The sequence below is a fragment of the Camelus bactrianus genome, chromosome 7 (assembly GCF_048773025.1).
Source record: "Camelus bactrianus isolate YW-2024 breed Bactrian camel chromosome 7, ASM4877302v1, whole genome shotgun sequence".
NCBI lineage: Eukaryota > Metazoa > Chordata > Mammalia > Artiodactyla > Camelidae > Camelus > Camelus bactrianus.
The window spans coordinates 28,994,804-29,009,689 of NC_133545.1; the positions used below are offsets into that span (position 1 = coordinate 28,994,804).

Here is a 14,886-nt window from a genome sequence, read left to right on the forward strand (position 1 = left end):
ACGGAGTAACAAAAGGTGCTGAAAACACCAACCCAAAAGGAAATTCCAACGAGTAAAGTCCAATCTCCCATCCACAGGGAGGAGCTCTCCTTCAATGGCCAATGGCCTCTCCTTAGTACCTGAATTCCAGGCTTGCTGTACATAAAGAGAATAAAACATTAAAAAAGATGTGAAACCAAGTCCCTTCCCCACACACACCAATGGGTATATTTATAATACATTTGGCTTTTCTGATACGTAAGTATGCTGATTCATTGGATAATTATGAATTAACACCCCATGAGAAAGCTGTACCTATTCATTCATTCATACAAGTATAACAGAAATAAAGTAGACACAGTATCCAAAGAACCCTTCAAATATGAAATGCTACATCTAATTACACTTTGCCTAGGACTCTGAACTTAGACTCTATTTTTAAAAATCTCATTAGATGAAGTTCACAAGCTTTTATGGCTCATCACATGCAAAGCAGGATAAGAGTACAATTTATTAAATGTCAATTGTTATAACTTCAGTATTTATTCCCATGACTTCACATTCCCATGACAATTCTGACCCATTTTAAAATTTATAGCTTGTAGAATTAGCTTTAAAAAAAAAGATATTTCAAAGGATTGGCTTTCATTCTTAAAAGAATAATGGAATTGTGGCAAATACTTGTTAGATATACTCAGTATCATAACAATAAAAACTTTATTTAAGCATATATTACCCAGGTCACCTCCTCTCCCCTAAAAACGTTCATAATTCAGTCCACAAATGTTTACTCAGCACCTACTCCACGCAGGCATGGCACTAGTTATTAGTGTGTGCTAAGAAGAAATTTTAAGTTTTCAAAGCATGAAGGGAAGAAAGCAAGGGAACAAACAAGTATTTGTTATTAACAAGTTTATAATTCACAAATTTCTTAGAAAAATCTAAGAAAACAATTGCCCAGTAGCACATTTGGGTCTTGAGAGTATGATTTTTAGTTGCAAGTAGTTAAAACTTCAATGTTAAGCTAAGGCTTTTTATCCAAACAATCGGCTTCAGGTTATTCTTTTACCTCTTCTTAATGTTTTCTATCCTGTTCCACAAAAATCCTCATTCTGTTCCATAACAATGAATGATAGCGCATCTTAAAAAAAAAAAAAAAAAAAAAACTATTCCTCTTTCCCCAAAACCCAGCCCATACACGCGTCCTCCTGCTTCCTAGGCACGTGTCCTTCCAAAGCTCAGCTGGGCACCCTCTCACCTGAAAAAAAGTTTGGAGATGACGCTGGCCTTTTCCAGAGGCGACCTCTGCATGGTCTCTGGGGGCACCGGGATCCCTGCCGGGGTAGGCTGGACACGAGCTCCTAATGCCAAATGCCCTACTCTTCTCGGTGCCTGCCGCTCGCCCCTTTTTCTCTGACCTGCTGTGATGTCATTTGCTTCCAACTCCCCCCACCCAGCCCTACCCCACACACCTCCTCTTTCCTTTCCCTCTTTCCCCCGCCTCCACTGCACAGGTTAAAAGCTGGGCGCTGCCTGGTCCGGCCCCAAATTTGCTCTAGCGGCTTCCTCCACCCCGTCCGCAACCACAGCCCGAACTCCGACCGCTCCCTCCTTCTCGCCTCCTTCCCTCCCACGCTGCCCCCAACCTCCCTTTCCCTATTCCGAGTCCCTGCCTTCCTCCCTCGCGCGCCCCTCCCAGGTCCGCGTCCCTACCGTCCGGCCTCAGCCCAGCCTGCAGGTGGGGGACGGTCGCGGCCGCCCTCCAGGTCCAGTCTCCGACGCTCGAGGACAGAAGGAGCCACTGACAGGAGCAGAACCAGTCAGTACTCCCGGGAGCCTCCTGGACCCTCCTCCGCGCCAGGCTCCTGGGACCCGGAGCAAGACACGGCCAACTTCCCCGAGCCTTCTTCCTCTTCCCTTTTCCGAGATTCTAGCCAAGTTCGTGTTCTGTCTGCAAAGTGCATTTTGAGAGGGGAATGAAAATATGTCTCTCCTGTACCAAATGCAACCTCAGAGAGCCGGAAAGTTCCGCGGCAGCGTCGGATGTGTTCACCTTAGCGCTTCCTTCTGAGTGTCAGCGGGAGAAACCAAGCTTGTTAGTGTCAGGCTTAGGTGAGCTCCTAGTGTGGCAAGGACCCCTTAGGAGACGTACTTATGGGGGTAGGGGGAAGATCCTATAAGGAGGTAAGAGGAGTCCATTACCCGCCCAGGATTTGTTTATTGTCTGTCCTAAGCTTTTCAGCCCCGCTTGCGTTTTTCAAGACGGCATTTGTGTGTGTTAGCGATTACAGTGACTAGCGGACAATGTGTAAACTAACCCGCCCTCCTGTAGATTTCCCAGTCTCGGTCAGCAAAACATCTTGGCTATTACACTGAAAGGAATCCAAACAGTCTTTGAAGCGAAGGTAGCGTGTTAACTCTGGCCTGACTCAGAAACGCCATCTTCGGCTCTGGGACGGCATCTAAACTTTCCCAGGTGTGGGCGCCCCAGCTTCCCCGAGCTTTTGCTGTGTGGATTGTGTGCCTGCCTGACGGTTTTTAAAGAGCCAAACCTTTCATTCCTGAATCCTACTGTGTAAACGCAAGGGCATGTTGAATTTAAGTTGAAAAATTCAAATGGAAGTAAAAATTTTGGTGTGATTACGTTAATGCCTCTAGGTCTAAGGCAAGGGTGTTCACTTGTGAATTACCTGATTGTTGATTTATGGTCACCCACATACAGTACAAATGAAACTGTGAATTTCATAATAATAGGGAGACAGGAACATGTATTTAAATTAGTAAATGCATTCAACAGGTCTTTATAGCTTTCCTTTGCGTTTCAGTGTCACCTCTTTATCTTAACGTGGGTTTTACAAACATTTAACTTTTACTAGCCTAAATTTTAATAGTCGAGGAAATAACAGCACAGAGATAAACCAAACTGCATAAAGTTAGATACCAGGAGAGAATTCATGTATTTCTAACTCATGATCCCTTGCTTCAAATCCTGTACCTGTGTTTTCCTCTCTTCTATACAGCACACAGATTGAGGCTCTTTCTTCATTATTGACTTTTCCCAGGTATGGGATAGAACTCACTCCATCCACTTCCCCACCCTCCACCCCCGACTCTATTGTTTGCTTTGTAAGTGCTAATGTAACCCATCAAATGTAATACACACATTTTGAAATGAATGGGTAATCAGTCCCTCTTTGTTATCAAAGAGCAAGTGAGAATAAAGAGATTAAGAATTAAATTCCAAAAAGGATCATAGAAGCTGACCAAGTGATATGCCTCAAAGAGATCCCAAATATTTGTCCATCAATCTCCTTCCTCTGGATAGAAAAAATAAAATAGTGACTATTTCTTGAGTTCTTACTATTTGTCAGGCCTCATCTCATGTAAACCTTACAAGAACCATGCAAATTCTCCTAATTTTCTGTTGAGGAAATAGACAAAAGAAGTACATGCCTGTAATGGTAGAACTAAGAGCTAATTAACTCATGTTTAATCCCAAACTATTACTCCTATCAGTGTGTTATATTGCTTCTAATCAAATCATCCCTCATGTATTTAAATACTGTCACACACCAAACCAGTCTTTCTTCTCACAGTAGTTTTGTGCAATCCTAACTGCTAGACCTGTTCAAGAATGAGACAAGAAAGCAGAAATTTGCAAGCCAAGTAGCTACTGGAGTTATACATTTTTAAATGAATGACATCTAATTATGGTATTCCATTTTAAGTGTGTGTACACACATGTGCATAGGAAGACCCTAGATTTTTATCATAAAAGATTACATCCTAAATTTGTTCTTGGCATAAGGAAGACTTCACCTTTATTCAAAACATTAACACTGTTAGCTGACATGAGCAAATGAACTGAGACATGATATTCAAGACTTGCATCTAGGTACACACCTAATGTGGGAATGTAGATTTATGTACCAGGAAAATGTTCCAAAATGGCTGAAGGTCATGGCTGAAATCATAAATGTGTCTTTGAGATGTCACGATTAGGAAAGAGACCAGTGGGCCAGATGAGAGTGGAAGGTGGCAGTAAGAAACAGAGAAGCTCTTCTCTTCAAGCTTCTCAAATATCAGCTCACAGAACTTTGTGATATTATAATAGCTTACATTTGTTAAGCACTGACTAGATGTGTAAGACACCATGCCAAATACACGGAATGCTTTGCCTTTTTCATCCTTAGAACACCTTCATAAAACAGGTACCTTCTTCACTATCCATATATTATAGGTGAAGAAACTGAGGTACAAGAAGTTTAGTAATTTTCCCAAGCAAGTTTCATAGTAAATCGTAACAGAGAAAACTGATATTTGAACCTAAACACCCTATTGCCTGAGCCCAAGCACGTACCCACTACACTTACTTACCCTACAGAATTCCCTAACATTTCTAAGCATTAGGGCCTTCAATACAGAAGATTAGGTGGCCATCTGTATGGCTTTTTTTTAATTGTAAAATAGATATAACATAAAATTTGCCATCTTAAACCATTTTTAAGTGGACAACTCAGTAATCAATTTACATTGTTGTGCAACCATCATCACCATCACTGTAACCCTTTTTATCCCGTAAAACTGAAACTCTATACCAATTACACAGTAAATCCCCATGCTCCCTTCCCCCCAGCCCCTAGCAACCACCATTATACTTTCAGGTTTTTATGATTTTGACTCTAAGTACCTCATATAAGTGGAATCACGCAGTCTTTGTCTCTTTGCGACTGGCTTATTTCACTTAGCATAGTGTCCTCAAGGTTTATCCACATTGTAGCATACTGCAGGATTTCTTTCCTTTTTAAGGCTGAATCATATTGCATTGTACGTATATATCACATTTTGCTTATCCATTCATTTGTTGGTAGAGTTTTACTTATTGTGAATAATGCTGCTGTGAACATGGGTGTGATGCTGGGGCCTCATTTTAAAGGCATATTAAAAAGAAGCAAGACGAGGCGAAGAAGGAGAAGAAAAGGAACCCAACATTTATCTAGTACCTACTGTGTGTTCAGCAAGGTGTCATGTGCTTCCTCAAATGATCTCAATATATGAAAGCTTGTGAAATAAACTTCTTCTCACAGGTTCCTGTCATACATTCCTCATTCTGCCATCAGATGATGGCTGAAGTTTCACCACTAGATATCACCAGAGTAAAATTGCACTATATTTTATTTATCCATCATGTTCAATTTAATTTGGGCTTTAATATTGATAAGTAGGTAATGATCATGAGTGTACTAATGTAGAAGTAGAAAGAAAAGTAGAAGGAGAAAGGGTAAAGTCACCCCTATAGAGAAGAAAAGCTCATCAGACAAGAGAAGGCCAAAGTCTGGTCAGCTTCACACGCATAGGCAGGCTCTGTTAATAAATTTACCTAAGCTAGAAGAGTAAGAGCTGCTAAGGCGCTTCCAAAGGTTGCCTCAGTCACGACCTAGGATGCAAACACACATTATAGTCTTACAGAGATGCTTCAGGCCCTGAGGGAGGTGTCCTTGTACATGACTAGGCCAGGTTATCATTGAGTTTTATAGCTTCCAACAGTATGTTTGGCCTGACAATTCTGTTTATAAACACCCATGTACACATACTTCTATTTATATACATACATAACCTTTCTTCCCCACAATCTCCTTGGAGACAGGAATTGTGTCTTCTGTTTTCCTTTTAACTCACTTCCTTTAGTAATACTGTGTACAATCAAACAATATTCTTTTGGGGTCACTGACCTAACAGTTGAAATGTCATCCTAAAGGAGAAATCTGAAGATGCTCAAGAGATGAATCATTACCACTAATCTGTCAGCAGGCAAGAGCTCAGTGCTAAGGTGGAGATACAGAATAAAAGAGGATCTCCACCCTTTAAGACTCAGAATTCACCAATAGCTATCAAAGTTCCCAGAAGATTAAGTAAGCAGAGTATAGTGGAAAGAGCTTGGGCTTTGAAGCAATAAAGAGCTAGTTTTTCAATCCTGGCACCACTACTTAGCTGTGTGGCCTTGGGTGATTTACTTAACCTTTCTGTGTCTCACTTCCCTTTACTGAAAATGAAGTTAATAATACCCACCTCCAAGGCTGGCTGAATGAATTAAGTCATGATCTTTCTACTTCAGCACTATTGACATTTGGGGCTGGAGACTTTGATGGGGCGGGGCGTGTCCTGGGCACTGTAGGATGTTTAGCAGCATCTCTAACTTCTACCCACTGGATGCCAGTAGACCTATTCACCTCCCCACCCTACCCCTAGTTGTGAAAAGCAAAACTGTCTCCAGATGTTGCCAAATACCCTCTGGGGGCAAAAATGTCCCAGATGAGAATCACTGGATGAAATTAATTAACTGTGATACAGAAAAAAGAGCTAAAAACCTAATAAGCACTCCATAAATTTTAGAATGTATTGTTAACATATCACGTGATAAATCAGAAATCAGCATAGCATTGCAAAATGGACTGCTACAGAAAACAGAACTCCCTAACGGCAGTCAGAATTCTCAGGAACATTGGGCTCTTATTCCCTCTGAAGATGCTTACTTGTATTTGGACCAGAAGAAAAGGGGAAATTCAAGTACTCTTTCAATTGTAAGATAATTTTGACTTAGAGGCAGAACTATATTTTTACATTGTGGAAACATTCTTACTCTTTTTGCATTGAAATGGCATCTGAAAGCTGTTTTTCAGTTCCTCTAATTTTCAGCTCATCACCAGTGGTATATTCTTAACAACCGTATCCAGATGGAATTTGGCACCCTGATGGGTCCTCTGTAACTTGAAAGTACTTCCTCATAAAGGAAACCTTAAAGATCCTCAATCTGTACAAAACAGGAGCTTATTAATGCTACTCATGAACTGGAATGACTCTGAACAATATTCAAAATACAACTTTGTCATGAATGTAAAAGCTAATAAATCTGGGATTCTCTAAAACTGCTGTTTATAAAATGTTTCATTATTTACATTGGTGCTCTTTTCATTTTTTCCTACTGAAGCTTTTTTAGAAACAAGAGAATTTATAACACCAGACTGAATTTTCATTGATGATATCATCCTGAAAGCCAGATGTTCTCTATAGAATTAAAATTGTGGTTAAAGATATTTGAATCCTAAGAAAAATTTTCCCCAGAAGAATTCTATACTAATCTATGTGCTACATAAAAGAGTTATATTTAGAAAGGCAGTGGAGTACAGTAAGTAGAACAGTAGGTTATTTACTTATTTGTAACTATTTCCCCTAAAATAGATAATTTATAACAAAAACTTGTAAATCAGGAGAATGTTTGAAATAAAAAATAAGAAGAGAGACAAGGTAGGAAATTGTTATTGCATCTGGGAACTAAAACTAATCCTGAATATCTTGGCTGTCAAAGTCCAAAAGATTGTATTATTCTCATAATCTGATATCTGACAGAAGTCAATATGCAAGCTCACCTGTCCAAAAAAAAAAAAAAAAAAACAAAAAAAACCCATTGTACCTCCACCCCAATCTTGAAAGAGTTACTCATTGAAAGGTTTATAGAATTAACACTGAATGACATCAAGGTCATTGTTTTCAGCTGTAATTTTTCAGAAATATTTGATGGTCATGTCTTATACCAATTAATAATTAAAGCCAAGGACACAACATGAAGTCAGTTACTCAGGGAAGGCTGCTCAGCCTGAGAAACTAAAATAGAAGAAGTCCCAGGTTGAGAGTTACCTTTCTGTTTTGCTTTAACTTACCCTGCACACACAAAGTCTATGAGATCTTGTTGTTTTAGGACACTATGCCAGCTACTTATTGATCTACAAGTTCAATGTGATTGGTGAAACTACGGTGACTAATCCATACGGTCAAAAGGACAACCAATTCCTGGTTCAATGACTCTGTCTCATTGGTCTCCACAGCCTGCATCCCTATGCCTCCCAGAGTGACTGGAACCTCCTTGCTTCAAAGGCTGCTGAGAGGCAGCACTGATGAAACAATGGCAAAACATTTTGGAATTCTTATTTATTTGTGTAAAAATTTTATATAGTGATAAGTATAAAAATCATCTAAATCTTTCTAGAATAAAGCATATCACACTAACTAAAGAAAGTCAAATTGACAAATACGTATCATAGTTTTCATTTAAACAAATTTGAGAATCACAAAGTTTTACCTAAAAATAATTGAATTTTTTTATAATAACCAATTAAGTTTAGCATGATCTTGTTTTGCAAGAAAAAAATTAAATGTACATACTTGTTTGCTGCATAAGTAAAATCAAGCATGTCTTGTTTGTTTAAGTAAGAGGAGCTGCCTTTTACAATTTTTCAACTTTCTTCTCTGTTTAGGTGAAAACAGGGACTAATCACAAAGGAGATTTTTTTTTTTTCCTTCTTTTCCTTCACTTCTTTAGAATCCATTGAGTGGACTCTTTATTAAAGGAATGTAAAGTAGGTAGGTAGGTATCCATGGAGAAGAAAGGGGAGAACAAAACCTTTTCTTCTTTTTCTTTTGAGAATCAACATAGTTACAATCTATTTGATGAATTGACATGATCCCAATTGAAATGCTCAAATACAGACACCAAGTGTCCCCAAGGAGACCGTGACACACCATGAGAGGAAAAGCTTAATGTCAATGCTTTCTGCTTGGTCCACTTTGCAGCTGAAACTGGAAGGTTGCCTTTTCCTAGCCATCATGGGCTACAGAGTGGGCTTTGGTTACCACTGGAGAAATGCTGGAAGTCCAAGAAAAATGTACTACAGGCTGAGACTAAGGTGGGGTAATGAGCTTCATCTTCCCCTGGGAACTGCTATGACCTGTGCAGAGATCTGTTCCAACAGGGTGATACTCAAGGCAGTGGACCAGGGTGCATCAGACTCTATGAGAGGACCTATTCTCGTCAGCAACATAATGTTATGGTGACAAAGCCTCCTGCAGCAGAAAATGAGGTGGGGTATGTGACAATGGATTGGTCAGACCCTCCATCTCCTCCATCTCTCTGGTGTTTGGAAACAAAAATAACCTCTTTGGATGATGAAAATCCTGGAGTGCTTGGACAGTTAGCAGGTGGAAGAAGAACTTAAAAAAAAAAAAGTTTTTGGCCTTCCTGCTGACTTCAACATTTAGAAGTTAAAAATAGATGTGACCTTATTTGTATCCCAAGAAGTAGGTGAAAGAAGACGTACAGGATGCATATATATGTTTGCATAAGCATTGAGAAAAAAGGCTGGAAAGATAAATGTCATGATCGTCTATGCTATACATTTCTAAACTTCTTAAATAATATTTTCCAAAACACACAAAGAAATGCATCCTGTGAAGTAAACTGACTTCTGATTGCATTCCACAAATTTTTGGAAAACCTGTAGTGCTCCAGCTCTACGTGAGGACAGGGAAAAAGTGAACAAGACAGAATTCTGTTACAACTTTCAAAGGGCTTCTTAGACCTAAATTGTTACTAAAATTGACAAAGCAAAGCAGTAGTTGCTTGAGCCCAAGGGTAACGACTAGAGTCAATCAAGGTCTCTCATTTACTCTGGATTCTAGTTCCTGCTGCAAAATTGACAGTAACTCCCTACAGCTCCTTCAGCTCCCTTTCTTTTACCCTCACCTCAAGCCTGCATTCTTTTCCCATTCCTGGTTCCAGGACTGAAAACAAAAAACTTCCCAGGAGAACATTACATATAGTCATAAAGTCCTGTTGGGAGTAGAAGAAATACTTCTATTAGGTGCCTTTATAAACGTTTGACCCATAACCAGCAACCTCCACCACTCATTCATCAGAAGCTTACATTCTTATAAATCCTATGAATTTTATGTCTTACATAAGTGTGACATTCATACTGCATTTCATTTTTTGCATGCTGAGCAATAATCTTTAAAATGTAAAAATGTAAGACAAAACATGATTTTTAGAACTCCATTTTGGCAATTTTTTCTTATAACACTAGGAGCCTCCAAAATGGAAGTGTCGCAGTCCTGTTTCTCCAGAGGACCCTGCCAACTCCCCACTCCTCTCAGAAGCCAGGGCAAGGCACAGGGATGAGGGGGTGAGGGGCGGTGAGCAGGAGCAGTTTGCACACCCCTGTCATTGCAGAGCCCTCCCCCCAAAGGGAGCAGGAATTCCCCTCCTCATGCCCCTCAGGGTCCTCGACTTGTTTCCTGTCAGATGACCTGCATGCCCTCGGCACTACTGGGGAACAGAAACCTTGAACCTTTCTGCACCTGCCGAGTGCTTGGCTCTGTGGGAACCCAGCAACTGACAGCTCCCTGGAGCAGAGCCAAGCCGGGTGGAACACCCAGTCCCATGCTGCGGGGCTCCAGGCCAGCTCAGAGCCAGCCGCCAGCTGCGATTACACTGCTCTGTTTTTCAAGACCCAATTTGGTCATGATTCTAATTGTCTTTAGGAATTCTTTTTGTTCATACCTATCAAATAACAAAGCAAATGACTCTTGGAAATTAGTTGTCTGATCTGAAACTGGGGTAGGGAATAGCAGCCTATTTGATTATTACACTGTATCCTTGTTTGTTTTCAGAAAAGTGAAGATTAAAAAAAAAAGATGCAAAATAAATTTAGATTTAAAGATCTGAGAAAAAAATGTGGATTGAATGGAAAATCAATCGCTTGAACATGTTCTCACAGAAACCCAAACAAATTTGAGGCTTGTAACAATTTGGATAATTCAAGAAAAATGAACTTTTTTCTGGAATCTGTTTCTACGTTTGCTCATAATTAAATTTAAAATATACTTTAATTTGGTGGTGTAAGAAATCAAACTTTAGATCATCTCATTATAAAATTTATTGTCTTTCAGACAGCATGGCACTAGGGGTTTAGAGCTCCTCCACCTGGAGCTGAGATTTCTGCATTTGTAAAATGTGGGGGAAAAGAGCTTTCATTACATAGGGTTGCTGTGAGAACTATGAGTTGATATAAGTAAAAAATGTAACAAAGTATCTGACATGGGAGAAGCACTCAATAAATTGTGTGTGTGTGTGTGTGTGTGTGTGTGTGTGTGTGTGTGTGTGTTTCAAATTTCACATCCTCACATCAGTGATTCACTGAATGCTGAAGTGGTTCTTCCAAGATTTTTTTACATGAAAGAATAAAATGTATATGGGGTGATTTTTAAATGCACACCTTCTCAATCAGTTTTATTTTTTGTTTATTTGCTTCCTTCAAAAATAAGGGAAAATAAAACTCAACCAAAAGAAAACAAACAACTCTATTTTAAAAATAAGCCAAACATGTGAATAGACACTGCAGCAAAGAAAGAATACAGATGGCAAATAAGCATACGAAAAGATGCTCATCATCATTTGTCATTAGGGAATTGCAAATGAAAACAACAGTGAAATATCACTGCTCACCCTTTAGAATGCCTAAAATTCAAAAAACTGGCAACACTCACCTCATTCGCTGGTGAGGATTGCTGGTAGGAATGCAAAATGGTACAGCCATTTTGGAATACAATTCGGCAGTTTCTTACAAAGTATAGTCTTACTAGACAACCTAGCAATCACACTTCAAGGTATTTATCCAACTGATTTGAAAACTTGCATTCACACAAAAATCTGCATGCAATGTTTATAGTAGTTTTATTCAAAACTGCCAAAACCTGAAGTAAACAAGATATATTTCAATTGGTAAATGGGCAAATGTATAAAGAAACTGTAGTGCATCTAAACAATGGATACTACTCAGTAATAAAAAGGAATGAACTATCAAGCCAAGAAAAGACATGGGTTAATCTTAAATGCATATTGCTAGTGAAAGAAGCCAGTGTGGAAAGTCTACATACTGTATGATTTCAATTATATGCATTCTAGAAAAGGTACAGCTGTATAGAGATGGTAAATGAATCAGTTGTTGCCATGAGTTTGGGGTTAGGAGGGGAAGTGTTATATTAGTGAAGCACAAGGAACATTTTTAGGGCAGTGAAGCTGAGACAGGTGGGAAGGTAGGGAAAATCATTAAAAGAATGATACAGCAATTAGCACCAAGATGGCGGAAGATTCAACTTCCAGTAGATCTTAAGCTTCATTATATGCTCACTGTAACACAATAGCATGCTAAATGGCACTTCCACAGGTGCCATGACAGTTTCAAGTCTGACCATACAAGTTCAAAAAGTGGGTGATGGCCCAGTTCCTGGAAATCCCAGCCCCTTCCCCAAGTAGTTGGACTAATCCTCCCACTTGTCAGCAAATGAAGGTGCCAAGCCCATAAAAATTAACAACGCCACATCTCGGGGCTGGCTCTCTCTCGCTTGCTCTCTCTCTCTCCCCTGCCCTTTCTCTTTCCTTTTGAGATGGCCCATCCTCTGGCGTGTGTATCTACTTCTACTTTAAACTAAACACCCACCCCCATGCCTTGTGGCCTCTCTGGCCTTCTGAGATGGCCTACATTCTGCTTGTGGAGTATGTATCTCTCTAAATAAAGCTACTTTCACTCTACTATGACTTGCTTTTGAATTCTTTCCTGAGCGAAGCCCAAGGACCCTCATTTGCAGAGTGCATCCCAGGGACTTTGACTAAGACTTGGGACACAGCCATCCTGTATCAAAGCTATTCAGTGTAATACTGCAATGCTGGATACATGATACTATGCATTTCTCAAACCCCATGGAACTTTACAGCACAAAGAGTGAAACTTAATGTCCATGAATTTTTAAAAAATCATTTAGGAGATCAGGAATTAGGGGATCTCCAGGATATAACACAGCATATTACAAAAGACTCTAACTGTATTACAAATGTACGAAAAAACATCACTGTAATGAGCTGGGGGAGGAGGGGTGTGGGGAAGCTTCTGGACTAAGTAACTTTGCAAACAGTGAAGTCTGTAAAACTAAAGGTAGAAGAGTCTACATAAGCACTCCTCTAGTTGATAAAGTTTTATCCCACGAAGGTACAGGTTAGCAATTCTGAAACCACTATACATTTATACTGGAAGAGAAAAGTTAGGTAAATAGATAATGGATAGTGGAAGTCAGGTTTCTCATTATTAGAGTGGGAAGCTACAGATAAGCAAGGGGAAGAGACCAGAATGATCCAGATGGTAATGGATCAGAATGAGAGACACCACTATTAACTCATTATTAGTTGTATAAAGATATAGATGGTTATATTTAGAATTATTTATAGACATGTATATACACAAGTCAGCATATACACATATATTTTCTTGTTCTGTCAGCTGAGATAGCCTAGAAGCTATGACATCTTAATAGCACCCATACACCTTAACACCCAGATCTTGGTATAATATACTATTCCTCAACAAAAAGAACCAGGGTTCCTTTTTAGGACTGAGGCTGAAAATGTACAAAATGAACCTGGAAAATCTTACAGTGCAAGAAAGTAAAGAAGTGCTTAAAAACAAACAAAACCCCCCAAAACCTACAATTACGGGATATTTCAAAGAGATGTAAGAATCTGGTAAAAAAGAACACCAGCGGTCAAACCTGGAACAATTTGAGCAATAAAACAATTACAACCCAATTGAATTATAACCCAAGTATAAAATAAATATCCACAAGCACATATTGACATAAATGACTGAATAAATTAATGGGAGAGAATAGACAAATGTCCTACAGAGAAGAATTCCACTTAATTTATGTATATATTTCACTCTCAGGGAGATGGAGCTCAACTCCCCATTCAGGTGTGGGCTGTACATAATGACTTCCTTCCAAACAAAGAGCAGAGTATCGAGGGGAGAAAAGAGTAACTATAGAGAAGAAACCTGACAAACACTACTTCAGCCAGGTGATCGAGGTCAACGTCAACAAGGACAGGTCATGCTGATAGTACGTACCCTTGATATTATGTGATGAAAATGGCACTTTACCTCCGTGGTCCTTCTCCCTAAAACTCATGATCCTGATCTTATTATGAAAAAACATCAGACAAATCCCAAATCGTCAAGGTCATCAAAAATAAAAATCTGAGAAGCTGTCACAGCCAATTAGGAGCTTAAGGGGACATGAACGCCAAATATAATGTGTTAACCTGGATGAGATCTTGGGACAGAAAAAGATTATTGGATAACCACTAGGGAAATTTGACTAGGGTGTGGACTTCGGTTAATAATGTATCAATACTTGCTCATTGATTGTGACAAATGTACCCTATGAATGTTCAATGCTAATAACAGGGGAAACTGAGTCTGGAGTATACAGGACCTCTCTGAATTATTGTCACAATTTGTTTGTAAATCTAAAGCTATTTTAAAATAAAACTTTATTTAAAAAATAAGAGAATAAATTTACTGATTTTTGGCACATTTTTCATGCAACCACAAATTACTAACAATTTGAACCTTCAATAACCTTTGATATTTAATAATAATATCTCAAGCCCGGTCAGATCCTTTTATCTCATACTTACCGTTTTTTTTTGAAATTAACACTTTGGGTTACACTGTGATGTTAAAAATTTTTTCTACTCCTAGTGGGAAATAAATCATGTAAAAAACAATAGTCAATGAATATTTCTTTGGAAAAAATTTTTAAAAAACAACCAAAAACCTACCTAATTTCTTTCCAAAAAAGCTCACAAGAAAAATAAAATCTTCATGTTCCCTTGTCAACTCAGGACCATCAAATTGGCCTGCAATTGCTCAATAATCTGTAGCTATTATTAAGAAAATGGAATTCATCACTCATGCCAAAGTTTCAAGGCAATACTAGCTACTCACTATGAAGGTTGTCTGACTTAAAAATTAAATTGAGTTTGGCTACAGAGTGCTGACAAATTTCTACTCCCATTGTATTCTATAAAAAAACATTTGAATTCTAGAAAAATATTGGTTTAAAACAGATTCAACTTTAAGGTGCTATTGTAGATTTTTCTCTAGGAAAATATTTTACTTGAATAATTACATTCTATCTGTGATTCCTTTCCATCTCTCCACTCCCTCTGCTCTCTCATTC

General features: G+C 38.9%; 1 protein-coding gene across 3 annotated transcripts in view; it reads right to left on the reverse strand.

The window, feature by feature from the left end:
* CFTR (CF transmembrane conductance regulator) overlaps positions 1-2,405 on the reverse strand; it is a 156,757-nt gene extending 154,352 nt beyond the window's left edge. Inside the window, exons 1-2 of one of the 3 annotated variants that reach the window (XM_074367172.1) lie at positions 2,298-2,405; positions 1,693-1,930 (exon numbers count right to left, since the gene is read on the reverse strand). Coding sequence is in view for 1 of the 3 variants with exons in the window: in XM_010947616.3 (XP_010945918.2) it covers positions 1,238-1,290 (53 nt within the window). In the remaining 2 variants the exon portion in view is untranslated. Of the gene's footprint in view, positions 1-1,237; positions 1,436-1,692; positions 2,036-2,297 lie in introns of those variants that run through there. The other 2 variants (XM_045511119.2, XM_010947616.3) reach the window with 2 other exon arrangements.
* Positions 2,406-14,886: the final 12,481 nt, after the last annotated feature.